This window comes from Coturnix japonica, chromosome 2, assembly GCF_054131305.1.
Source record: "Coturnix japonica strain WE chromosome 2, WE-NBRP24, whole genome shotgun sequence".
NCBI classification, from domain to species: Eukaryota; Metazoa; Chordata; class Aves; order Galliformes; family Phasianidae; genus Coturnix; species Coturnix japonica.
Window position 1 is genome coordinate 47,740,518 of NC_140664.1, and position 25,831 is coordinate 47,766,348.

Below are 25,831 nucleotides of genomic sequence, written 5' to 3' on the forward strand. Positions count from 1 at the left end.
GAGCTGCGCGTTGCCTTGTGGCATCCATGTCTCCGTCAGGCCTTGCCGGCATGTTCGTGCCTTGCGATGGCGGCAGCCCCGATTTCGAGGGCTTCACGCTGCTCATGGTGAGTGGTTGTCGGGGGGCGGAGGTCGGGGGGGCTGCAGCCTGAGCGCCTTCATGGATAGGGCACCCGCAACTCTCTGGGCAGCCGAGCCAGCGCCTCCCCGCCCTCTGAGTGAGGAGATTCCTCCTATAACCGGAATCTCTCCCCTTTTAGCTTAAAACCATCCTCCGTGTCCCATCCCTGCGGCTCGTGGCTTACATACACCTTCAGGGGGTGAGGGAGAGAATCGGAAGGAAAGTAAAACATGTGGGCTGGGATAGTTTGACAGTAGGGCAGAAAAGGGAACATAATAATGAGAGAAGAACGTAAATAAATGAAGCACGCTGCAATTGCTCACCACCCTGTAAGCGATGCCCAGGCAATAGCAGCCCCCAGCCAGCTCCCCCAGTTGTGTTGCTGAGCACTTCACCACATGGCATCCCTGCCAGGCAGGGGGGTTGGAACTACATGATCCTTGAGGTCCCTTCCAACCCGGGTCATTCTGTGATTCTATGGCATGGGATGTCCCCTGGGCCAGGCTGGGTCTGCTGCCCTGATTCCTCCCCCTCCCAGCTCCTTGGCCCCCCAGCACTTCGCTGGCAGGGCAGCACAAGGAGCCAAAGTGGCCTTAGTTTTGTAAGCGCTGCTTTGTAGCAGCCAAAAGAGCAGTGTGGTAACAGCGCTGGGCCCACCTGAAATGCAAAACACGCTGCTACACCAGCTGCTGGGAGATTAAATCTATCCCAGCCGAAACCAGGGCGCTGGAAGACGCCTCATTCTTACCTATTGCTCAAGCTGAGACCTGTAGTTGAATGTGTAATATCATCATTACCATTAGGTGTCACTTGAGGTCTGCCAATCTCTGCGTTCTAGAGCGACTTACCAATTCTATGCTCCCCACTCCCTCCTCCCCCCCAAAAAAAATATATATATACATGGGGAAAAAACAAGTTTCAAAACCTTTGTTCAAGTTTACAGTGAGAGACGGGGTTATTCACAGAAATGACCAGTGTGATTCTGGCTGACCAACCTAAGGGATGGTCATCTTTGTCTGAAAATGAGCTGTCAATTAACAAAATCACATTTAGTCAGAAATGAAATGTCTTGTGCCTTCACTGTTTGGAGAGCATTTTGTCTATAAAGCACATTGTAATCCATTGACTTCTGTTGCTTCAGCCAGCAGTGTCGGTAGGAAACGTTGGCCAGCTGGCAGTAGATCTGGTGATCTCCACACTTCGCATGCCTAAAGTGGGCTACTTCTACACCGACTGCCTGGTGCCGATGGTGGGGAATAATCCTTATGCAACAACAAAGGAGAACTCAATGGAGCTGAGCATAAACGCTGAAGGTGTGTACTAAATGCTTGTGGTGTTTGCAAGAAGCGTACAGAGCAAAAAAGGTTGCATTTATTTTTTTTGTTGTTACATTTTGCTTATGGGGACTGTGCTTAAACTAAAGTCCTTAATAACAGTTTCAGTAACTAAGTGTCTTAGAAATAAGAACGTGTTTAGATTTGCAGAGGAAACCGTTAGTAGGCCTTACTTTATTTTTTATAACCAGTCTGACATATGCAACCAGTAATGCTGGCTGGCTCACAATCGTGTTACAGTGCAGCCAAAACTCCCAACAATTTTAATCCTAAGCAACATGAAGTGTGCTCATAGTTTAGGTGCAGGAATGCAAGCTGCGTTCTGGTGTAGAAGGGGATTTCTCGCTTCCCTCCTGTGTTTGTCTTTTCCCCCTTGTGCTGTTCCTCCTCCTTAAATTCACTGGGTTTTGCTCCACCTCAGTTATGGTGTTTCTTTCTTTTTTTAATTCCTCTTCTATTTTATGCTCTTAAATCATAGAAATTTCAAAATAATCTTTCATAAACTTCGTAAAGCTGCACAGAAGAATTTCCTGAATCATCATAAGGGGGCAGATCTTATGTTCTGCTTCATTCACTCCTTTGAATCTGTGTGAAATTAAGATTTTTTAAATTTTTTAATTAATTAAATTAAAGTGAAATTAAGTCCAGTGAAGACATTGCACAAAAATAAAGAGCTATTTTTAACAGCAATCAGGTTTTCCAGCAATTGGATTTGATAACTCTCAGGTTATCCTCAGGTTTGTAAAGCCCAGATTTCTTTCTTGTTAAAAAGCTTCATTATTTCTCCGTTTAGTGTATTCATTGCCTTCGAAGAAGCTTGTAGTTCTGCAGATCAGATCACCTTTTATAAAGGTACGTGCATCCGTTCTGAGCTCACTCTTCAGTAGTTGCAGTTCTGTGTGCAGATGGTTCAGGCACCCTGGGTCAGTTTTACAGAATGATTCAAACAAACCAAAGAAGCACAATGAGAAGAACTGTGCCAGGTTAGGAAACGTTTTCTTAAACCAGACCAAAATCTCGCAAGAAATTTTTCTGCCCAGTGCTGTAACGCTTTCTGTGATGGATACAGTTTTGTCTCAGAGCTGATTTCTGCTCTCGCTGAGGGCTGAGGTTTAGTTTTGTTCTTCCAAACCCCAGAACAACTCAGCTGTATTGTTAACATGTCCTTAGTTATTAATAGTCTCAAACAGAACACAGAATGTTCTGAGTTTTGTCCATCTCTCTTTTCTTCATACAGCTCTTGTCCTCGTGTTTGTATCTTGTATTGTGATGGCTTAATTTCTGCTATTGCTTTTTGGCAAAAATTGGAAGAATATGGTGTGATCTACACATCATCCCATCCCGTTCTAAAGCTGTTTCCACTAGTACTTACGGCACACAAAGCTGTTGTTATTCGTGTGCTTTTAATGAGTGTAATCATTATGTGTGTAGCTTTAATGAGGTAAATTGCCAGTCTTCCGCTTTTTGAAAGTAAATGTGAACCTGTGAGCTTAAGGGATGTGAAGAAAAACATATAAAAAGCTGAACGTTAAATACGACATCTCATATTGTTGGCTTTGGGTGTTTTTTTATCAACACAAAACATTTCTATTTCATTCTCTGTCCCTGCATGAAGGACAAATACAAGCCATTCTGTCAAACGCTGCTTTCTTGGGTGGAAAGCAGCAAATGTGCCAGAGTCATTCTTCTGTCCAGCAGCCACGCATACCAGCGCGATGACGAACAGCTCCTCGGGTATGTTTGTGTCCTTAAAAGATCTGTTTAATATTTATGTTCATTTTGGCAGCCTGACTTCTTTTTTTTTTTTCCCTCTTTTTGTAGTACTTTTTATTATTTTGCTTTGCTGTGTAGACAGGACATCTTGCTTTAATATCGTATCAAATGTTTCGTGTTACACAGCGCTAGTCTCTGAACTTACTCCTGCTGAAAGTCCAGAGCAAATAATACTCTGTAAGGACATCATGCTTGGCCTGCACAGTCAGTCTCAGCTTTAACTTCTTTATTTCTTTCTGTTGCAAGCAATGTCAAGGACCAGCAGCTGCTTGAGATCTCTGATTAGATGTCTGAGATTTAGTAGAATATTAGCTAGTCTCCTAACCTTTCATTAATTGTTCTGCATGTTGAGGATTTTCAATATATGGCAAGATCTCCAGGCTGCATCCCTGTGTAGAGCCTTAAAGGAGGCTTATGTCTATGTGCATCCCAGATAGAGGCCCAGTGCTGTTTGCATGCAGTTTAAAGAACAGCCAGCTAAAATGGAATGAAGTGGGAAGGAGTGATATTCATTTTGCACATTCTGAGCCATAAGTTGTACCTATTTCACCTTGGTTTGTGAAGGGGAACACGAGTACCACAGCATAACTCTGACACCAGAGTCACTAAAGACTGAGAATAACACATGCAGAAAACAGCTTTTTGAAGTCTGCGGGTAGTTGTAGCGTGAGTCTATTAAAAATACTGTATAACAGTGGAGTCTGCACTTACTTTAATTGAATCTGTTCCCATATGAAGGAAGAAAATCACCTTTTATGTGTAAACTATTTTAACAGCAAAAGTTTTCCTACTTATGTGCTTATGCATCTCGTATTTGCCAGTTACAGAAGCATTTAAAAAGGATACCTTAGTTATATTTGAGGCAGAAAGTTGTGTATATTGTCCTGAAGTCACTGAATACTTGTAAATTTTGGCTTGGGGAAGAAGAGAGTATTGCAGTTCTTCGTTGCAGATTAGAGGTCCTCAATGCTCACAACTTCTTTCTGTCACAAGTAATAACTTCAGTGCTGTCTTTTATTGTCAGACTGAACACATTCATGATTTGTTCCTAGGACACCGCTGCGCTACCTGCTCACACCAGCTCTTGAGAAAGCAGTGAAAGGCCAAATACAGGAGCTGAAATGGAAAGAAATGGAAAAAGTAGCAGCTTACCCTGGAATAAGCGATGCAGAAAAAGTTCTACATATTCCTGGAGGTGGCATCACAAAATTATTGTTTACTGAGAGGTGAGTGGCATTGAGATAAACGCATAAAGGATGTCAGGTGTCCTATCAGAGGTGTTCAAGGCCAGGTTGGATGGAGCCCTGAGCAGCCTGGTCTAGTAACACATCTGGAGGTTGGTGGCCCTGCATGCAGCAGCGGGTTGGAACGTGATGATCCTTGAGGTCCCTTCCAGCCCAAGCCATTCTATGATTCTGATGCATGAGTAAAATTATTATGGATTAGTTGTGGATCTTTGCTGTTGTTAAAAGGTGTGCGCATTAGGAATTGTGTCAAAAGCACGTCAGGTGGCAAATTTTAGCTAGCAAATCTCAAGCACTGCACTAAACATATTCATTCTGCAAAAAGGATTTGTTTTATAAGTGCCAGGTGGAAAATTAGCTTTTGGGGTTTTGGTTTTTTTGTGTGGTTTTCTTTTTTCTTTAACTATTGCTTTTGTCACCCATCCAAACTGCTATCTCCAGCAGCAGGAGTTCCTAATAACGCGCTTACCTTTGTGCTGACTTCAGCTGTGGAAACAGTGCAGAAATGCGAAAGCTGAGACCTCCCAGGACTGCAGAAATCAAAGGAAACTAAACCAAAAACACACAAAAACTTCATGTCTAAATGAATAAAACAGGACAGTGCTAAGAGAAACTGAAAAATATTGAAGTTGTTGTAGCGCATACATCACAGGACTTTAAATTTAAACTCATTGATGCTGTTTTGTGGCCCTCTAGTTGGTATCACTCCTCCCCCCCACCCCCCAGAAAAAAAACAACCCACCAAAACCATTTCAGAAATAACAGTGTGGTAAAAGCCATTTACCAGCAGTAGCGTTCCTGGTCTAACAAAGGGAAGGGTAAACTTCAGTGTATGTTTTTGCAGAATATATGCTTAAGTCAGCTCCGATTGTGGGTTTTAATGGCTTTTTTCCTGAGTGTTGCAATAGCAAACAGGGCTTGGAAAGTTTGCTTCATTGGTAGGAGGCAGAAGTGGAAATTTTAACAGCCTGCAAAACTGCCCTTTGAAATACGTGGTAGGATAAGGAGTGATTGTAGCAAAGGCTTTGTATAAATGCCCTGCTGGGGCAAAAGTGCCAACGCTCTGGTTGCAGACTCCATGTAGAGGAGGCTGCAAGTAACCCTCTGTGACACAGGATTCTTGCCTTGCAAAGGAAAGAATAAATTCAAGATTTAGAAAGCAAACATTAAGTGTGAAAATGTAACCGAGCAAGTCTGGAGGAAACAAAAAAGAAAAAAAAAGTATAGTGTGTGTGTATCTGTATGTATATATATATATATATGAATATATACGGATTACGTTTGTATGTATAGTATCTGGAAATCTGTATTTTCCTTTCTAGTGTAATACTTCTTCTAAAGCAAACCATATACAGCTTGTTGTGCTAAATACATCAACCCATTTGTTCTTGATTAGTAAAAGAAACAGAAAAGCCTGCTTGTTTTTGTTGCAGTTGTTCCAGAGGAATCCACATGGCGGTTCTTCTCAAATTCTGCTCAGAAGGGGACAATATCCCTGACGCCTTTGGGCTGGTGAACTATCTGAATGAATGGCTTCAGCTAATTAAAATCAGAGTAAGTGCTGTTTGTTTTAGAGCTTTCATATTTTCTATCAGCTATTTTCATTTTCTGTATTGGCTGCCTTTGCTTTGGCTTGCGGTCACCAGGAGCAGACCAAGTGGAAGATATGTTTTGATTCAAATTCTGCTGGGAAGTTTCCCACCCAAAGAACAAACCTTGGGCAGAGGTGGTGGAAACTGTGTAAAGATTTCATCTGCTTAGAACTTGAAATACTCTTCTCTAAAGCAGTCCACTACAACACTGACACTTAAAATGCTGCCCGTGATTTTTATACATATGCCAGAGAGAGGATTGCATTAAATCGCGTTATTATTTAAAGCGTTAAGGAGTTACTCTGTCCTTGTTGCAGAGGAAGTCTTTCATGGCTGCTTCTCCAGAGTGGGAAATACCAGATCCTTCTGCACAATGGAAAATACCAAGTTCTTGGCGCCTGCTTTTTGGCAGCGGTCTCCCACCTGCGCTCTTCTGATCTGCTTGGATTTCTTCTGTAAGTCACTCCAGCATAGTCTCAGTCATCCCTTGAACCGGTGATAACTCACTAATTGCCACAGCATCCTGATTTGTTATGTAAATACATTCTTAGGGAGAACCTCTTTTACCCCTGTTAACTATTGAAATAGCGATAACTTTCAGAAATCGAACAAAGAAATAGGTTTGACATGGTTGTTTCTTGAAGAATTCTTTTTTTCTTTGAAATAAAATATTTCCAAACCCCTTTTTCTTTGGTTAAAGTGTTACTGCAGTAGAAAAGCTCACAGTGTCCGGGTTCGAATCCCCCTGTGGCGCAAGTGGTAGAAGTGCCGCTCTGCTACACAGAGGCTCGAATCCCGGGGGTTGGACTCGATGATCTCTAAGGTCCCTTCCAACCCGCACGAGACTGTGAGACTGTGTCTCTCTTAGCGTAGCTGGGAACTTGATTGACGTGCAGCTTTTCGAATCTTTGTAGAAAGATAAAGGGCCGCTCTTCTAAGCCAACTGTGGATCGCTCTTCCCAAACCTTCCTGCTGATGTCAGTGTAGCTCAGCAGTGATCTCTCTGCTTTCTGTTCCCAATGTTGCCACAGCTGCTTCAGCTGGAGAGGCTGCGAGTGGCAGAGCAGCACGCCCTGTGTTTTCTGATGTTCGTGATTAAGAGTTTCCACTCTTCTTCCAGGGACTGCAGAAACACCAGAACAAAAGCTTGAAAGGCAGACAAGCTTTCTCAGACTGATTTGAGAATGTATTCGGTGCCCTGACATATAAAGAAAGTAACATGCTGTCCTGAAAGCAAGCAGCCTGGTGCCTGTATGTTATAGGTGTAGTCTGAAATACCAGTTTTGTTGGTGTGTTTCATGCTTGCAGTGGGACTTGTTGCATTACTAAGCTACATATTTGGGTTTGATCCTTTTATTTCTTCTGACTCGTGGTCTTGTCATTGTTTTGCTAGAAACGTGAATGGAAGTACAACCCATTTGGGGCCTTTGCATAGAACTCATCACAGTGGTATTTCATACCTGCAAACACTGTTCATTCAGCTCTTGTGTGGTTGGTTAGAAAAGGACCAATAGCACAAATGATCTGAAGGCTAGTCCTAATGAAGGGTGACAGGCAAGTGGTGCTCGGGTATCTACAGAAAGCTCAGCAAGCAGGGGATGCTGGCATCAAATAGTCGCAGCAGTCAGGATGCATCGTGCTGTATGCTCAGTGCTGTGTGGGATGCAGCATTTCAGCAGGAGCTGTCTCCATCAATTAACAGCCGTGACAGCTCATATCCCAAGCCTTACTTGTTCTGCTTTGAAGCAAGGAGAAACTGTGATTAAAAAGCCTCAGTGTGCCTGCTGAGCATGGCTCCAGCAGCCGATTTAAGCCTCCGATTGGAAACCCATTTCATCTTTGTCTCAAGAAGCAGCCTGTCCTCTTTCTGCCTTCATGTTTCACAGCACAACTTGAGAGCACTGCGCAGAGAAGTGAGGCACGTGCTGGGACTTGCTGAGCCTGTGTCTTCACACTGCTGCTGTCACAGTACAGCCCATCTGGTTGGGAACTCTCAGTTCCCTGTGCTCAGCGAGGCGGCCCCAAGACCCGCTGAGCTGAGAGGATGGCGTTTAAAGCCCTGAAGAGCAGTTTCAGAATCCAGTCGCCGCGGGACAAGGGCTGAAGTACGCTCAGGGCACACCATGAAGTACAAGTTACTGCATATTGGACAGCGATCAGAGATAGTGGTGGGTGAGAGAAAGCAGCGTGAGCATGTGCTGCCCATCACTGTATGTATTATGCCAACTCAACAGTTAAGAGAGGGCAAAAAAAAATGAAAATGTAAATCTCAAAAGGCACAAAGTGCTGAGAGCTGCATCCAGAGATGCAGACAATGCTGCAAGCAGGGTCCGCTGCTCCGTTCTGCAGCAACAAGGTTTGCTACGGCATAGGGCAGACGTCTGTCCTTCACTAGAAGTAGGCACAGCCACACAACTCAAAATGAAGCTGAATGTAGCTGTGACAAACCCAACGCTCATGACTGTTTCCAGATGGTGCTGAGCACTTACTTAGCTTTAGTAACTGCTTAAAGTACTCCCCTTGTTCAGCTACGTACTGAAGTTAAACACAACTTCATCATTAAGCCTCACACCCAAGTTAGGATTTCAGGTTGTGTACTGTAGCAGAAATACTGTCCCATATTCCCGTGCCTTCCAGTTTTCTACTCCTGCTTTCAGGGAGTTAAGGATTTACACAAAAATCCTATGAAGTACAAATCACATGTAAAACACCCCCCACACCACGCAGTAGTTTAGACATTCACAAAATACAACTTTTCAGTGAATGAGGGTTTATCTGAAAGTACCAGAGCTCCCATAAGCACAGAATTGAGCTTAGCTCCCATAACAGAAGGCACAGGGCTGGTAATGCTGCTGAGTCCATTAAACCAACTTCAGGCTGTTCCAGTTCACCCCTTCCCACTCCAGCTGCTCAGAGCACTGATAGATCGTAGATGTGAAGCGAAACACTACACGTAACACACACTGATGGCACAATACAAAACCCTTTAATGAAAGGCTCCACCTGGGCACCTGGCCCTCAGCCCATCCATTGCAGGGAGGGGTGGGCAGTCAGACTCCCCCCTTCCCTGAAGGCAGAACAACAGAACACATTCCCAAAGTTACTCCGAACATTCTGTGTATATTTGGTAGCAAACATAAGGATTACCAAATCAACCGGGCAGATTAATAAAATAACGTTCTTAGTGGTGTATTACAAAAGAAATGTGCAGGAGTTCCTCCCAGCTGAGACTACAATACTTAGCATTCATTAAGTATTTGCATAAAGCCCATTCTAGCAAGAATATGTTGCAACGTTCCAGTTAAGACAGAAACACCGTGAGGTGAAACATTTCTTCTAGCTCCAAATAAGCTTTTAACAGTTGCTTCCTAACATCATTCGCACACAACAGCACGTTGTCCATTTAAAAAAATATTTAATGCTGCCAAAATCGTATAAAAATACAATAAGAGCGGCAGTACAAAACAAAATATTTCCTAATTTATTTCTCTTACATTAATACAGGCATTATAAAAACACAAGACGGCAAGTCGTTTTGTTTTGCAAAGTAGCATGCTGGTGGTGTTCTTCGTCCCCTGGATGCGGTTTACGCTGTAAACAGATAACTGAGGTCCTCCTGGTACTTAACAGACCTCACTTTTGTTCCCGAAGAGGGGTTCATGTCTCGCTTTGCATGTCAATAATTTGCAGTTTATAGCTGCAGAATATTCACAAGTCTTGGAGGCTTAGGTGTCAGTCAGTCTCGGCCTACGACATACAACGCAAAAGAGAGTCACCGATTCAGTACACAGTGCAAGGACAGAGAAATCAGAACAGACAACGGGTTGGCACCTCGCTACAGAACACAAACGGCTTCTCCTACATGCACTGAAGTGACTACTGAGCACTGCTTGGCTGCGGCAAGCACTCTTGGGAACCTGTTGCACTTTGGGAAGCTACTCCCACATTACTGCGCACGGCACGTACTCGCTGGAGAGCTCCAAGTACAGGTCAGCTCAGCCAGCCACTTACACACGCACTCAGCCACAAGTGCTGCAGAAGTCGTCTTTGACCTGAGTGGGACTACACAAGGCTGCAGCTCAGCACACTCGCCACCTGTGGCCAATCCTGGCATGGAAGTAAGTTTTTAGGCCCTGTTGGAACGTCTTCCTCAGTCCATGAGGTGCGTTGCTCTTAGGAACAAAGGCTACACTGCAAGGAACACACAGAGCCCGCAGTACTACAAAGCCAGTGTGCTACAAGCAAAACGCTTCTACGTTCTGCAAGCACTCTGCTGATGCACACAGCAGGTTTCTTCTGTTCAATTAAAATACAAAAAGTCATCCCGGCTACTTATCCAATTTAAATAACGACTCAGACAGAAATACAATTTTGAACACTGTTTTATTTTTTCATACATAAAAATGAAAGACTGACCTAAACCTTTGTGGTGTCAGGGTTAAGAACCCAGGAAGACTTATCGTGTGTTATGGCAACTTTGCAAACTCCATCCTGCGACCTAAGCCACTTGGCCATGCAGAAGACTTCCTCTTTTGCCACTAATTTAAGTCTCTCGTGCAGTCATCAAGTGTGTCAGGTGAAAGCATAATGCCAACAGCAAGCTAAATAACTGAGTTTACATTCATAGAACTTAAAGCTCACCAGGCTGCTCGTGGCCAACACAATCCAACACACGCACGTGTGTATACACTTATACTTCTTCCCTGCGTGGTGGAATATCAACCAATGCAAGTAAACCATTTCAGTCAAGACCTAACAAAACTATCCGGGTTTCACTTGCAGTATTTACTTAAAATAAATGTGATTTTTTTTTCCCCCCAGAATTCTGTTTCGCAATGAATTCAATTTTAATATGTTTCAAGAGAAATAGAGCTGTACCGCGACACTACATGGACTGCCCTGCACGAAGGATAAAATCAAACAGAAGACTTACGACTAATTCCAAACCGCTTGCAACTCCAAACCCACTTGCAACGGAGGTACAAACATTTGTTAGTGGTGTTTTCATAGAAAACATGGATGATCTGTATGAAGCTTTCACGTGAGAGTCAAACACCGTGTTACCAAATTCACACCTCAAGCATTTTGACCAACCTATTGCCAAACCAGGGAAAAGCCCAATGCAGTAACACTTCAAAGTGCAAAAGCCCCTCAGAAGTGCCATAGAAACAGCCAACAAATTGCCAGGAATCGGGGGAGTGGGGAGGCAGAAAGATGCTTTCTATCTTTAAGCATTTCCTTAGACAAAAGGCCCAGGATTGATAAGTCTTCATTCTGACCCACATTTATTCTTGTTTAACATCCAACTGCTCTCTATTTTAATCCCACAGAAGAACTAAATATCACACGGGCTCAGTTTGCAGTCAAACACTGCAAGCCTCCACAAGTTCTGTTGCAGGCTTTTGTCTCAAGCCCAAATGTGATGCTGAGGGACCGGAAAGAAGAGTTTTATCCAAAGTGACTCCTAGGAGATCTAATCCTCATTTCCCTCCCACTCCCACAGAAAACTCACTGTTCAAACTGTTTTGTCCAAGACTCGCACTGGTTGATAACTCTTAATCTGAGGAGACTCAGATCTTTCAGATACGTACAAGGATGTAACTGAACAGATTTCTACCTATTATCACTTGAAGATACTCCTTCTTCTCTACTGCATGAGAAGGTACTGCGACATGACAGGAGGTGGCTCCCTGCTGCCCTGCCCCACGGCCCCCTCCCAGCAAAGAGGGCCTCCTTAGCAGCTACACAACAAAAAGCCAAAGTGTAGAAGCTGGAATCAGGAAGAACTGCATTGAGAACCTGCCAAGACCCAAGCAGAGTTCAGCATCTGGAGGACGCTGGCAGACCAGAAAAACTCAACTAAAGCAAACACAAAGGTGGTAAATGACAGTGTTTTCACTGAAGGTTTTGCCTTGCACTTTTTCCTTAGCTGCTTTTAGGTATTTTGAATTAAGTTCGGAATATTTCTTTATTATAAAAATACTTAATTACATTCAACGTGGTTTTCTAAAGCCAAGATATATTTAGTAAGGCACATCAATTTACACGGCGTATCAGTTACAGCCGATACTTCATAAATCCTCAATTCCCAATTAAAGGAAAAAAGAACAGAACCTTCCATGCCGCTTGTTGGCTAAGTTACCGCAGCTGGCAAAATGATGAATGCCTTAAAATACAGGAGCTGCCTTCCCATACTGTGCCACAGTCACTGGCACATTGCTCTGCTGCTAGAGCTGCACAGCGGGTCAGCAGTGCCATAGGATGAATTATCTTTGTTCCACTGACACAACATTTCCCAAATACACAACTGCACGTTCCAAGGAACTACACTTGTTTTCCTTATCTGGACGCTTCAGCATTTTCTTACTATTTAAACAGCGTAGTTCAAAATAATAATATTTACTATTGTGAAATGAGAGTTTCAAAGAGTCCGCACAACTCAGCCTCGCGTATTTACGTCAGCCTGTTTGGGCCCCACGCCTGGCACGTTACTGCTGAGCTCTGACTTGTTGGAAAGCTGTCAGCTCCTCTGGAAGAAGAGCAGATTTTTCAGCAATCAATCCAAAAAGTGCTTTATGAACGAACAACAAAAAAGCCTCAATAAGGACTCCCAGGAGGACACACCCAGGCAGAAAACAATCAAGCCAGAACAGCGGAGAAAGTCAACACAACTTCTCTGAAGTCATCCAACAAGTCAATACTTGAATAAATAAATCCAGGATTCAAAGTGCAGTCTAACACTACAAAATAATAAGTTTCAACTTCAGCCACCACAATATAAGCTCTGTATTTCAAGAGAACTGAAAGGACAGCGAGTGATCTGCGTTTGGTTGCTGTTCAGCAAGAGCTGTTATCGTCTGAGTCATGGAAAGGGACTGCTCAATATTAAAGTGCCTACAGGACGGGGATTCCCAAAACACCCCACCACCGAGTGTTTTACTCTCACGCCTCTCAAATACAGCAACAGGCAACCTGAAGAGCAATTCCACACCTTGTGAAATTCTCAAAGTGGCTAACAACTGAAAACAGTGGCTACACAGAACGCTACCAGCATTTGTTTCCTATCCAGACCACACTTGGAAGACAAACTAGTTTCCTTTTGAGGTGCTTTCTACGTATATTACTGATAAACTGATTTTATTCTTTATAGCAATTAATCTGTAGACACACAGAACATCATGTTTCACATTTAATGGAATGTCAGAACTTTAACAAAGTTGGCCTTCAAACAGTAGCTGAAGTCTGGATACATTGATCAGTCCAACAGTATGCTTTTCAGTGGGGGCTAAGTTCTCCAAAGCCTTAAAAAATTCAAATTCCCAAGCCGTATTTAAATAACAAAAACTACAAAAAATAAATAAGGAATGCAAAGTAACAGAGTAGAAATTGCTAAGTGCTTCATCAGACCCCTAGCTGCTCACATCATAAATCTGAGAGTCAAAATACGGGGTATGGTTGCACTATTATTTTCATGCACAAATTACATGTAGTTTCTAAATCAAATTCTTTTTTTTTTTTTGGTCAGAAATTTGTACAAACTGAGCTTTCAAAAGTACAGTGAACTACAAAAAGATTAAATATGCAATTATAAAATATATTTATCCTAGGTCATAAGAATATAAAATGTTTATGCTCATGTCACCGGTACATTACACGTTACACACATTTAAGGATAACTTCTTGGTATTAATAACGTAATGGTACAACACTGTTTATTGCTTATGTCAGGCATGTAAATTTAAATCCAAACAGCCTTCAGTAGCTACAGCTCTGTGGTTCAGGGTTTGCTCTACATCCAGTAGACCATTTTTGAAAGTTGCAGCACATTCGTGCCTGCTTACATGAACAAAAAAATACCAACTCAGTTGGGGGGTAGCAGTTCATTTAAGTACCTGCAGTGGAAAGTCCTGAGATGTTGACAGATTATCAAGTTTACATCACTCCTCTATTGTATGTAATGGTCTGTACCCATTCCAGGTGTAAGGAGTTTACTGCTTAAGAGTCACACCCCTGGTCATTAACTTGCAGCAAAATCAGCTGCTGGAGCAGACAGGCTTACTGTTACTTACACGGAATGTTCTTGAAAATACATTTTCCAGCCAAAATAAGCACCAACTAAAATCAGTGTACCAAACCCAATCTTAGCAAGAATAGGTTTCCAATATATCCACCTTTTTCTTTTTCTTTCAGTCTCATTTAGCTTCTGCTTCATCTGCTGGAGCTTCTGTGCTGTGTTAGCTTTCCTATCTTCTCGCAGTCGTTTTCGGACAGCGCTTAAAGAAAAGAAAGGAAAAATAAGAAGGTAACTCTTCAATTGCACATTCTGTTCCAACCACCTTCACGTAGACAGTTTCAGGTAAGTGAAGCCCCGTCAAGTTAGCAAGTGATGTATGCAAAGATGTGAGTAGCCTGTTTCACATGGAGGCTGCAGGTATATGCAGCATAAGGCATGAGATGAGAGCATTTGCAGTACCTAATGTCTGCCCTCGCTACAGAGCTCACACTCATGCAGCTCTGCACAATCCAGCCTTAGTCTCTGGCCCCACAGCAATGCGTGAAAACCCCAGGAACATGGTGCCCAAAGCAACTCAATTCCCAATACAGCAGCCTCAACTTAAGTAAATCCAGGAGCATCTGTACTCACTACGCACATGAACTTGATACAGAAAGGCAAATTCATATACCACAGCTACACCATAGATATCTGTGAATGTGTAATGTGAATGGAAGGTAACATGTGGCTCCCATCACCACATTGGAAATGGTAGGTGATAAAAACCTTTGTACTTCTAAATTACCATCTATTTTACAAAAGTTGTTATAATATTTAAAACCTGTATCAAATTATGTTGGGCATTTTTAGGACCTAATTCACACTGTACAAAGGAATTCACAAATAACTATAGGAAAATGATAGGAAAATGATTTCAAGCTTGAGGTTTAGAGACATCTAATGTAAAGTAGAAGGGCCTGTTTTTCTCTCTTGACCTTTTCACAATGAAGGTTTATCAGAAGAAATATCTGAATATAAAAAAATGTAAGACTCAAATGGCACCTGCCCTTTCCCTCTGCTGAAGAAAGATCTTAAAGGTTTATGATCAGAAGAGCACACAGTAACTCAACCCCTCAAAAGCACCTCTGTCTTCTGAACAGTTTCTTCATTTAACCTACCTTTCAACGTTTCCATCTGTGCCATCTTGAACCTTAGTGGACAGGCCAGTATTTATTTTCTCCATCTGATCTTTACTCTCCAGGCCTACGCTGTTCCCATTGTACTTCTCGGTGGTTATTTTGGCTGGGTGTGGGGGAGACTGCTCACTACTTGGCGCCTGGTCCTCCTTAGAGAGCTCCTTCCACCGTTTCTGCAAACAAAACCAATATGTTTCAGACATTCTCCTAGCACTGAAGGTAGCCTTTGTCTGAGATGCCTTCCCACAGAATAGCTGCAGATGTGGATTAAAGGATCTTGTGAGATCAAAAATAAAAACTGCTGGACAAATAAACAAGGTCAGATAAAGATGTTCTCCAACAGCAGGCTGGGTTACATTAGTAGAGATACTTAATGCTGCTGAAATACTAGGATCTTGCTAACGTGTTTTTCCTCAGTTACTGCAGCTAACAAATCAGCTACCACCAAGAACACATCCTCCCTCCATTTACTGTAAGGGATGGTGTAATAGTGCAACCATGACAAATACTAACTTTGCTAATTAGACTATACTTCAGCAACAGAGCGAAAACCAAACACAAAAACACTGCAGTGAAGGTGCGCGTTCTGAACAGAAAAATCTAATGAGCCAGCAGGAGCAACTCCCAGACAGATCAAATAGTACAGACATTCCTACCAACACGGACCAGTATGATGGATGTAACCAACTGCACAAATTTTATCAAAGACTCTAGTGATTATATTTTCTTTCTTTTACACTACAGACGAGCACAAAACTCTTAAGAATATTCATATTAAAGATCAAAAGACCAGGTTGTGCTGCATGAACAGCACAAGCTATCTTTACTTCAGCAGTATTTTGTAGGGATCGCTGATGTGTACTTTCCTTTGTTTTTAGGGAAGTTCACACCACATCTCAGAGATGAGACAGTTCTCATTAGATAAATTAATTCCTACAGCCTTCAAAAGGCTTAAGGAAACTTGTTTTTTGGAATGAGATGCAGAAGCTAAGGAAGGGAGCAGGAAGGGCAGGTTTAGCATAGTAAAACTGCATTAAAAAGGAGCACAGTACTATCAGGACACATCAAAATCCTAGAAGGAGCTGAAATATCTTCCTTCTATATTGTTTGTATTTTAGTCTAACAGCTTTGGAGATTTGTAATTTTATTTTTTTTCTTAATAGATATTTTGCAACTGATATGATATCAATAGCAAAAAGGCGTAAGTACAGCACCACTTTCTAATTACGTCATTTCCCTTCTGCCAGCATCCATAGAATCACAGAATCACCAAGGTCGGAAAAGACCTACAAGATCACCCAGTCCAGCCATCCACCCATCACCAATAGTTCTCACTAAACCATGTCCCTCAACACAGCGTCCAAACATTCTCTGAACATCTCCAGGTTTGGTGACTCCACCACCTCCCTGGGCAGCCCATTGCACTGCCTGACGTCTCTGCCAGATAAGTAATATTTCCTAACATCCAGCCTGAATCTCCCCTGGAGCAGCTTGAAGCCATTCCCTCTAATCGTGTCACCAATTACATGAGAGAAGAGGCCAACCCCCAGCTCACTACAGCCTCCCTTCAGGAAGTTATAGAGAGCAATAAGGTCTCCCCTGAGCATCCTATTCTCCAGACTGAACATTCCCAGCTCCTTCAGCCTCTCCTCACACGGCCTGTGCTCCAGACCCCTCACCAGCTTTGCTGCCCTTCTTTGAACATGTTCCAGGGCCTCAATGTCTTTCTTGCAGTGAGGGGCCCAAAACTGGACACAGTACTCGAGGTGTGGCCTCACCAGAGCTGAGTACAGGGGTCAATCACTTCCCTGTTCCTGCTGGTATTGCTGTTTCTGATGCAAGTGCCACTGGCCTTTTTGGCCACCTGGGCACACTGCTGGCTCATGTTCAGCCAAGCATCAACAAATACTCCCAGGTCCATTTCCTCCACACAGTCTTCCAGCCACTCTGCCCCAAGCCTGTACTGCCTGGGGTTGTTGTGGCCAAAGTGCAGGTCCTGGCATTTGGTCCTGTTGAACCTCATCCCATTGGCTTCAGCCCAGCTCTCCAGCCTCTCCAGATCCCTCTGTAGGGCCTTGCTACCCCCAGGCAGATCCACACTTCCAGTCAACTTGGTGTCACCCGCAAACTTACTGAGGGTGCATTCAATGCCCTCATCCAAGTCATCAATAAAGATATTGAAGTTTTACTCATCTCAGAAATGTCCTGCTGGGTTCCCTCAAACCAGAGACATGAATCTGAGAAACTGTTTATAGTATTAAAAAAAAAAAAAAAAAAAAAAAAAAGTCCAGTTCCTGACACAGAGCTCATGGGCAGCTCCATACCACAGCCCTCACTATAACTGATGTGCTCCTAGTGTCACATGCCTTCCTACTCTACAACTGAATGCTATTTACATAGGGGCCACTATTTGTAAAGGTAACTGGGACTTCTGCCCAGCCTGCCCAAAAAGCTGTGGGTAAGACGTTAGGCAGGAAACACAAAGCAAAGCCTCTATATCGCATTAGATTTGTTCCAACTCTACCATTCACCATTTGTTCAGCCTTTTTCCAGGGCCTCTGTTGCATGTGCTGGACCCCTCTGGGTAACTACCTGCTCCATATCCTTCAATGACCCCTTTTCATATTTCTCCTGGATGACGACACTGTGAAGATGTTGGTTTATACTATCCATAATAGCTCCAAAATAAAGAATTAAGCTTGTCTTGTACAGTCCTGCACTGTTCAGCAATTTGTCATCTCACTCTTTGTCCATACACCTACACTGTGCTGTTACCCTTCTTTTACTCCAAAACACAATAGGTTCTTACATGCAACAACTGCCTAAAAACAACCAGGGTTATCGATGCCAAAGCTGCAATCTGTTAATTCATCTAAGTCCCACTAGCCTACAGATCTACATCATCAGACAGAAATTCACTTTGCTTGGAGTAGTACTCTGAAACATGATGGAAGGAGAAAATAAATGAAAATAACAATAAATTGGTATGTTAGTGGTATGTTAGGTCTTTTTTACATGAAAAAAGTATGTATAAGAAAATATAAGAAAGCCTGCAAGTTAACAGAAGGAAAAGGAAGGAAAAGAACTGCTGCCAAGAATAAGAACACTGAATACTGGGGGGGGGGGGGGGGGGAAAGCAGTCACTTATAAACATCTGTGGTTAGAAAGATGAACTGTAAATTGACTTTGCAAAATGAGTGCTAGATTGTCATCTGTGAAATGAATTAAAGACTAACTTACAGAAATAATCCTCAATAACTCATGTCAAAACCATAGTAGCTTCATGTATGAAGAGCTAAGACTACCTCACTATGCTGATTTTCCAACCACTGAATCAGCTTTAGCAATAAACTCCAATGCAGACGTTTTGTTTCGCTTTATAAAGAAACAGCCACTGACAATTTAAGTAAATCCACAGTGTAGACTCACCTTACTTCCAGAGAAAGAGCCTTTTCACAAGACATAGCTGTGCCAATAAGATATTTGCTGGCTAAGATGAATACTAAATCTGGGGTAACGAGCGCACAGGAAGAACTGAAATCAGAGCCAAGCTTACTAATTTTATCACACAGAAGGAATTTCCCACCACTCACTGCAAAAGCAATAAGCTGGCTCTAATGGCTCATTCAAAACGAAATTTTAACTTGAAATCTTCCACAACAAGACTATCTGAATGTCAGGACTACAGAGAAAATAAAGTACACCTTTAGTCAAACAAGCAGCAAGGATTGTGGTGTTAAAGTTTCCAATTAGATGATAGCATCTCCAACTTGAAAAACAAACACAAAAATGCATCTCTGGAACTGAGGCTGTGAAATGATGTCTGGAATAAAGGAGTGATGAAGTTTCCATCACTGTCATTCAGTTATCCTCAAAATAACAACCAAAAGGTTTATGTAGAGTAGCTTTAGGGCCTGTATTGCCTCTTGGAACAAAAGCAGACAGTAAGTAAGGTGTACGGGTAATGGAAATACATTCAGATGTTCACCTGATCCTGTCAGCTGAACAGCAGCTCCACTTCTGGGGATTCACAGGGGTCAGTACACAACTGTAATGTTCCATGTTGGCAAAACACCTCTATAGATCAATTCAACCTTCTTTGCCCTTTCAAAGCCACAAATGCATTCACCTAAGACAACTCATTTCAGCAGTCGTTTTCTGAAGAGTGATGACTTACTCTGCTGCATCATTGGAACAACAACATTAAGAAGGAATTTTATAGAAACAAAAACTTGAGTGATGCAATACTATCAGGATGCAAGTCAGTACTTTAGTTACCAAACCATGCTATCAACACACAAACCATACAACACTGTGGGGCTCCAGGGCAAACGAGGTGAGCACTGATCCCTTCCTGACAGTCTTGGGTGGAAGTGCCCCACGTGCTAAGTGAAAGGAAGAATATTCTCCTACCCTGATGTAAATAACGCAGCCGCAGCCAAGCGTGGGCTGTGTTTCCTAGAACCACAGAATGGCCTGGGCTGAAAAGGACCACAATGATCATCCAGTTTCAACCCCCTGCTATGTGCAGGGTCGCCAACCACCCAGAGCCACATCCAGCCTGGCCCTGAATGCCTCCAGGGATGGGGCATCCACAACCTCTCTTGGGAACATGTTCCAGTGTGTCACTATCTGTGTGAAAAACTGCCTCCTAACGTAAATCTCCCTTGTCTCTGTTTAAAACCATTCCCCCTTGTCCTATCACTACCCACCCATGTATACAGCCGACCTTGAATGGGGAAATGTTCTTGTATGTACTGCAGGCTTGGGTCAAACAGGTATTGATTTTCTGCACATGACCATGATGCAGAAAGAGAAGAGCATCCGGACAACTAACTACATTGCAGAAAGCACTGACTTAGGGAAGGTCATCTGAGCAATCACCACAGAAAACAAAAGCCAAGCAACCAGGATAAATGTGCCCCAGATATGCTTTCAGCATGCAGAAATAATGAACTTGATGAGCAATATTCTGAGCTGACAGTACTTCCTTCTGTCTATCCATATTGCAAGATTTCTTGTTTCTGCAAGTACGTGGGAATCAGAGCTGCACAACTTGAAGCACAGCTTTTTAATAAACAAAGCAGAAAAATTATGGAGAGAGAACACCCTCATATTCCCAGAAAGAAAGCTCCAGAAAGGTAGGAGGCTGCGCGTGTTTGGATGAATCATGCAGTATTCTAGGCCCACAGTGCAGCTGTTCAGATGAGCAGCAAACTCTCTACGTGTTGGTAAGTAACTGTGTAAAATGATTTATTTATATACATAGCAAGTTGAGGAAAAAATTCTCCAACAAGAATCTGACAACTACCAGAACCACAGCAGGAAAGATGCAAAAGATGCATGCATGTTAAAGCTGATCTGCTTCATTAATTTTAATGAATCAACAAAATCAAAAAGCCCTGGCATATGAAAGCAGAATTAAGTCTGTTACACAACCTCTCCTCCCGGCCCTCCCTTCCCCACCCAGACATTTAAAATAGCTGTAGCTACCCTAATTCTCACAAACCACACCGACAGAGCAGTGAGACTTGGTAATCTCCGAAATGCACTGTGTTTGGTGAGATTCTACTAACTGTTATATCAAATTTAAAGGATATGAAAAAGATGAAGCTTTAATAATCAGGCTCATTTTAATATCAAGCAATTATTACTGCTACGAAAACATAGGGCAAGAAGTGAAGAAACCCAGCAGAGATTCTTGATGTCTTTCTAAAGTGACACCGAGTGTTACTTCTGCTTTTCAGTACTGAAAATTCTGACTTAATCTTTTTAAAATTAGAAATGCAAAAATAACTTGTCTGTACATCTCAGAAGACAATTACACGGGATTAGGAGTTCAGCAGCTAGAAAGGGCTGCACGTCTAACACCCTCAAGACATCTACTGAAAAAGGCAGTTTGTTTGAAACCCACAACACTGATGAATTTAAAGCAGCTCAGAGCTCATTTTTAACTACTGTTAGCAGTCTATTGTTTATGCTTAAGCACACAGAGCTAAAATAGTTACCTGTATAGTCGAATCTCCCATTATAAATTTTGCTCCTTCTATTACAGCCATATATGAAAATCTTAGTTGATCAGGTGTCTGAATAAGTCCCATTCGGTATTTTCTCATATCCAGTAATACCTTCTTAATATCTACAGAAGATGGATCCTTTTTTTCCATCTGTAAAGAAGGTTATATTGGAAGCGTCAGAGGTGTGCACAGAACAGAAAATAATTATGAATAAAAAAAACCACAAAGGTGAGTCACAGAACAGAAACTAAAAAGTGATTTCTTCACATTATCTTCTCATTCGTTACATACAAAATTAACACCTCAGGATTTCTGAGCTGATTTTCATAGGGAAAAAACACAACAGTAAATCATTAATGAAGTCTTATCCTGAGCAAATCTACAATCATGTATCAACCAAATAAATCAGTACTCTATTATCAAGTCTTAACTTTCAGAAATTTAGATACACCCCATTTTATTCCAAGCTGTACTTCAAAATAGGCCTTTCACAGTCAGAATCACGAAGCAGTATTTCCTACAACTCCTGAATAGAACAGCAGTTTGGAGTAGAACAGACATTTCCTTACTTAAAGCAGATCCTCTGTTCTATGCAACACACATTTTGAGCTCCATACTACACTCACTGGAGCTGTTTAAACCACATATCTGCACTCCTTGCAATGTCTGCTTTAATTCTTTTAAAGTACGCTTGCATCAAAATACACACCATGAGTTTTGGTTTTATTTGTTGTTTGGCTTTTTAAAATACACAAAAAAACCCTGAAGAATAAAATGGAAGCGCATACTCAAAGCATAAGGTGACTAGTTTAGACTGAAAATGAAATCCTTCCCCTTAGCCCTATGCTGGACTTCTCACTATTAACAAACACAGCCAGAAGTGGACTCTGAAATTTGAAAGCCACCAAAAACGTAAAGATAATTTAAATATTATATATCGTTTAAAGCGCACTCAAATGATGAATAATTAGACTGTACAGTCCATGCGTCTTGACTTAGGCTAATCTCAATCTACTTTATGTGTATCTCATATAAAAGGCAAAGAGTGCTTCCTATGTACTTTCCAGAATGCTGTGAAATAGGTGAAATACATCCAGACAGATTTATCAGTATATTTTAAGACTTGTGTTTATAACCATTAAAACATGAAGGAAAAAAAAGCCTGAGACCCTAACGAAAACTTTCACTGATACGTCATTACCTGAAGTGGTTTTAAAGGCTTCTGACCAAAACACCCACACTGGGATGGAAGACAGAGCGTGGGAAGGAAAGCGGTGACAAAACAACCAAGTACTTACCAGAACAAGACAGGAGTCTACTAATGAAAAAGTGCCGGATCGTCCTATCCCTGCACTACAGTGAACCACTGCAGGTCCGTGTTCAGGATTTAGGCAACCAGACTCTCTGACTTTAAAAAGGAAGTTCAGGAATGAAGCTGGGGATTCAGGAACTCCAAAATCTGGCCACGTAGTATAATGAAAGTGAGATATCATCCTGGATTCTCCACTCTAGAAGGAAAAACAAACAATGCAACTAGAAAGTACTCAATTTGTGTTCATTTAGCACACATTTCCCCAATCCAAATCAATACAACTCTACTGTAAACCTCCTGTTCAGATAAACAATCTCTTTCTACAAGTTGGATGACTATCGACGATGCAATCTGAAGCATTCCTTCACCCTGCAGCAGTAGGTTTTTCCCTTTGTAATTGTTACCAAATGTTGTTTTTCCTTTTCTCAAACTTTCACTGTTTTATTTTTTGCTTTACTACTTGCCCTCAAGTATTCCTTCTTAGCCATTAATGCAACATATTGGCTGACAGAATCATGTTATGGTGGACAGGACTGAAAAAATACCCATCAGCATTGCAAGCACTCCCTCCTGTTGAGAGCAGGGTACAATGCCAAGAGGTACCAGCATCTCCTTTCTACTGGCTGCACCACTGAGAATAGCAAGAAGCTTTGTGGAAAAGGCACGCACAACCCACACTGCTCCATGTGCAACAAGACTTAGCTTGAAGTATTCATTGTAAGTAAATAAGAATTTGAACACCGCAAGTTTTTCCTCAGCAAATAATATGATGACAGTAAGCAAATCTGCATGTATACTGAAACGCTTCAGTCATTAATTTCAGCCATATCTTTACAGAACTCCCTTCAGATTTGCTGTTAAATGCTACTCTGCCTCTCCTCCTCAGTCTCTAATTCTGAGGCAATTTGGTCACCCATTTAGTTCAGGAGTTTTTAACCTCCCTCCATTTTACCTACTTTTCCACAGATATTGAAATCTACATGAACTTGCATATGCTTGAAACATCAGTAGATGTTTTTCTCTCTCAGTAACAACAAGCTGTACCTATGAAACTCAACAGAGTTCTGCTGTTCATCTCCTGCTCAGTTTGTTTCAACCTCTGATGAGGGATAAGGTACGAAACCCCTCTGTGAAACTATGATTGCCCACTTCACAGTTACCACAGTAACAAGAATATTCTCACATTGTCTTTTGCCCTGATACTGCAAGACTGCACGGTTCCACAGACAACAGGGTCTATCACTGTGATTCAGTCCAATCCCAAATGCACAACATTGTACAGGGATATTTCATCATTTGGATAAAAGCTCAACATGGAAAATGGTCTGTGGTACGTGAGTACAGTAAGATTTCAAAGAGGAAAAAATCTACCAAACCCTCCTCAATGACATAAATACAGTGGGATTTTCCTTTCTTATTTACCTGAAGCAAAGCATTAAAAAAAGTTTGTGATCTCAGCTGAGACTGTAGTTTTAATGATACCGAGTTAGCTCAGCTAGCCAAATTTTTAAACATCATGAAGGAGATGTTCTTTAAAAGGAGTCTGGTGGTTATAAAAATTTCAGGAACGTAACATACTAAGCAGTTTCCTCAAGAAAATCTCAAGAAAAATAATTCATCAATTGACAAAATAAAGGAAAAATGGAGAGGGGAGGCAGAAGTTTAAAGGTGTTTCTTCTGAACGCAGTTGATCTTTTGAAGTGGTAATCTGTACTCTCACCTCCTCCTCGAGATTCTTAACAGTATTCCAGATGAAAGCCTCCTTTATACCTCAAGACAATAAAAAGCAGCACTTATCTATGGAAAATAAAGCTGACCTGTGGGATGGAGTTGGGTTTATTATTTTTTTTAATCCCTTATTGTAACAAGCACCAGCATCCTCATCTTTAAACAAAGAAAAACACACAGCAGTGCTTCCAGCACATGGCCAAGCATCCCCCTGTGCATACACTAATCTGAAAACAGCTATACCTAATGGAAAAATAGATCAATGCTATTGTACATCTCATCCATCTCTAGTCCGCTGAATTAACTTCTTCCTCCTCCCCACACTGTACGAAGGCTTTATCTATTCCAGAATTTTCCATCACTTGAGCTCATTTAAAAATATCTAAATCTCTTCATCTTTCTTTATGAGTCCCGTTTCAAAGCGCTGCAACTGGCTGCTCTTCTTTGAACTTGCAGATTTTAAACATACAGCCAAGTCCTATTTGACTCTTCCAAACCTCCCACATTTTCTCTCTCACACAGAAAGACTCTTTCAAGTGGTGCTTGGCAGTCAAGCTGGACAGCTGAAATACTGTCATTATGTGAGTAACTGCACCATTCTTTCTTGAAGAACTTCTTTGTTTTGGGGGGGATGTGGCTAGCCATGCACCACAGGTACCTCCTACATGAGCTCATGCAAGACTCTAGAGAGAAAAGGTTTGGCTTGGTAAGGATTCTATGGTAATTATGACATATTCTTCTAAGACTTATTCTTTAAGCCCAACTACCTGAAATATCCTACAGAAGTCATCACATAGTACTTGAAAACTCTTTGAAAAAAGGTCTCAAACCATCCTAGTGAATGTTTCAGGAAATACGGGGACAAGCTTACAGCAAACAATCAGCACAGCTAAAACTGGTTAACTTGGAAATTAATACCACACTGCACAGCTCTCCAGAGACAGCTGGCAATACCTGTGGCATCATTGCAAGCCATGCTCCAAGTCACAAGCAAGGATCAGAGCAGAAGGACACCATCAGGCAATGAGGTAACCTTTCAACAAAATCAACTTTACCACAACCATTTTACAGTGAACGTCCAATAATTCACATAAGAAGGGTACAAATATCTCAGAACAACTCTTGTCACCTGTGATTCAGTCACCCGAGAGCCTGAACAGGAATAAAATACTACCAGATTGCTCAAAGAAGCAGATGTTTTTGCTGCCAAACAAACCAAGTTAAGACAGAAAATGCTCAGCTGCCAAAATTCACACGAACACACCTTAAGGAAAAAAAGCTGTGATAGCTGATAGGCTACTTAAATGGTCCAACATACCAAGGGATAGAAGTACACACAAATCCCAGCGGTAGTCTTGTATTTAACAGTCAGGCCTCAAATGCATTAACACTTAATTTGTATAGAAATGAGAAGGTGCGCTCTGGAGTAATAACTGAAGTACTGACATTCAAAATATTGACTTTCCCCACAGCCTTCTCTACTTTCTCATTCTAATGCCTGGCAGAACAGCTTTCAAATTA

General features: G+C 41.9%; 2 protein-coding genes and 1 long non-coding RNA gene across 10 annotated transcripts in view; 2 read left to right on the forward strand and 1 right to left on the reverse strand.

Annotated features, from left to right (window-relative positions):
• The first annotated feature begins 7 nt into the window (after window positions 1–7).
• Window positions 8–6,749, forward strand: PSMG2 (proteasome assembly chaperone 2). Its single transcript, XM_015855282.3, has 7 exons — window positions 8–107; window positions 1,263–1,434; window positions 2,249–2,307; window positions 3,071–3,189; window positions 4,281–4,454; window positions 5,906–6,026; window positions 6,382–6,749. Exons 1-7 carry the CDS (start codon window positions 27–29, stop codon window positions 6,499–6,501), a joined length of 846 nt encoding a protein of 281 aa, XP_015710768.1. The 5' UTR covers window positions 8–26; the 3' UTR covers window positions 6,502–6,749.
• Window positions 4,997–25,831, reverse strand: part of PTPN2 (protein tyrosine phosphatase non-receptor type 2) — a 35,547-nt gene continuing 14,712 nt past the window's right edge. For 5 of the 8 annotated variants that reach the window (XM_015855280.3, XM_085539747.1, XM_085539751.1 and 2 more), the window contains 4 exons: window positions 22,569–22,778; window positions 21,262–21,420; window positions 15,236–15,426; window positions 13,241–14,337 (listed from right to left, as the gene is read on the reverse strand). In XM_015855280.3, coding sequence (XP_015710766.2) covers window positions 14,130–14,337; window positions 15,236–15,426; window positions 21,262–21,420; window positions 22,569–22,778 — 768 coding nt within the window. In that variant the 3' untranslated portion in view covers window positions 13,241–14,129. Of the gene's footprint in view, window positions 5,022–9,028; window positions 9,812–13,240; window positions 14,338–15,235; window positions 15,427–21,261; window positions 21,421–22,568; window positions 22,779–25,831 lie in introns of those variants that run through there. The other 3 variants (XM_015855281.3, XM_085539748.1, XM_085539746.1) reach the window with 2 other exon arrangements.
• Window positions 14,255–17,962, forward strand: LOC107310027 (uncharacterized). Its single transcript, XR_001553440.2, has 2 exons — window positions 14,255–14,366; window positions 17,796–17,962. It is a non-coding gene; the product is annotated as an uncharacterized LOC107310027 (long non-coding RNA).

Bases quoted from the DNA above. Each gene is read 5' to 3' on its own strand.
- PSMG2 (XM_015855282.3), top strand. From the start codon at position 27: ATGTCTCCGTCAGGCCTTGCCGGCATGTTCGTGCCTTGCGATGGCGGC. The intron at 3,190-4,280 runs GTATGTTTGTGT...ATTTGTTCCTAG, and splicing joins GATGACGAACAGCTCCTCGG to GACACCGCTGCGCTACCTGC. The intron at 4,455-5,905 runs GTGAGTGGCATT...TTTTTGTTGCAG, and splicing joins AAATTATTGTTTACTGAGAG to TTGTTCCAGAGGAATCCACA.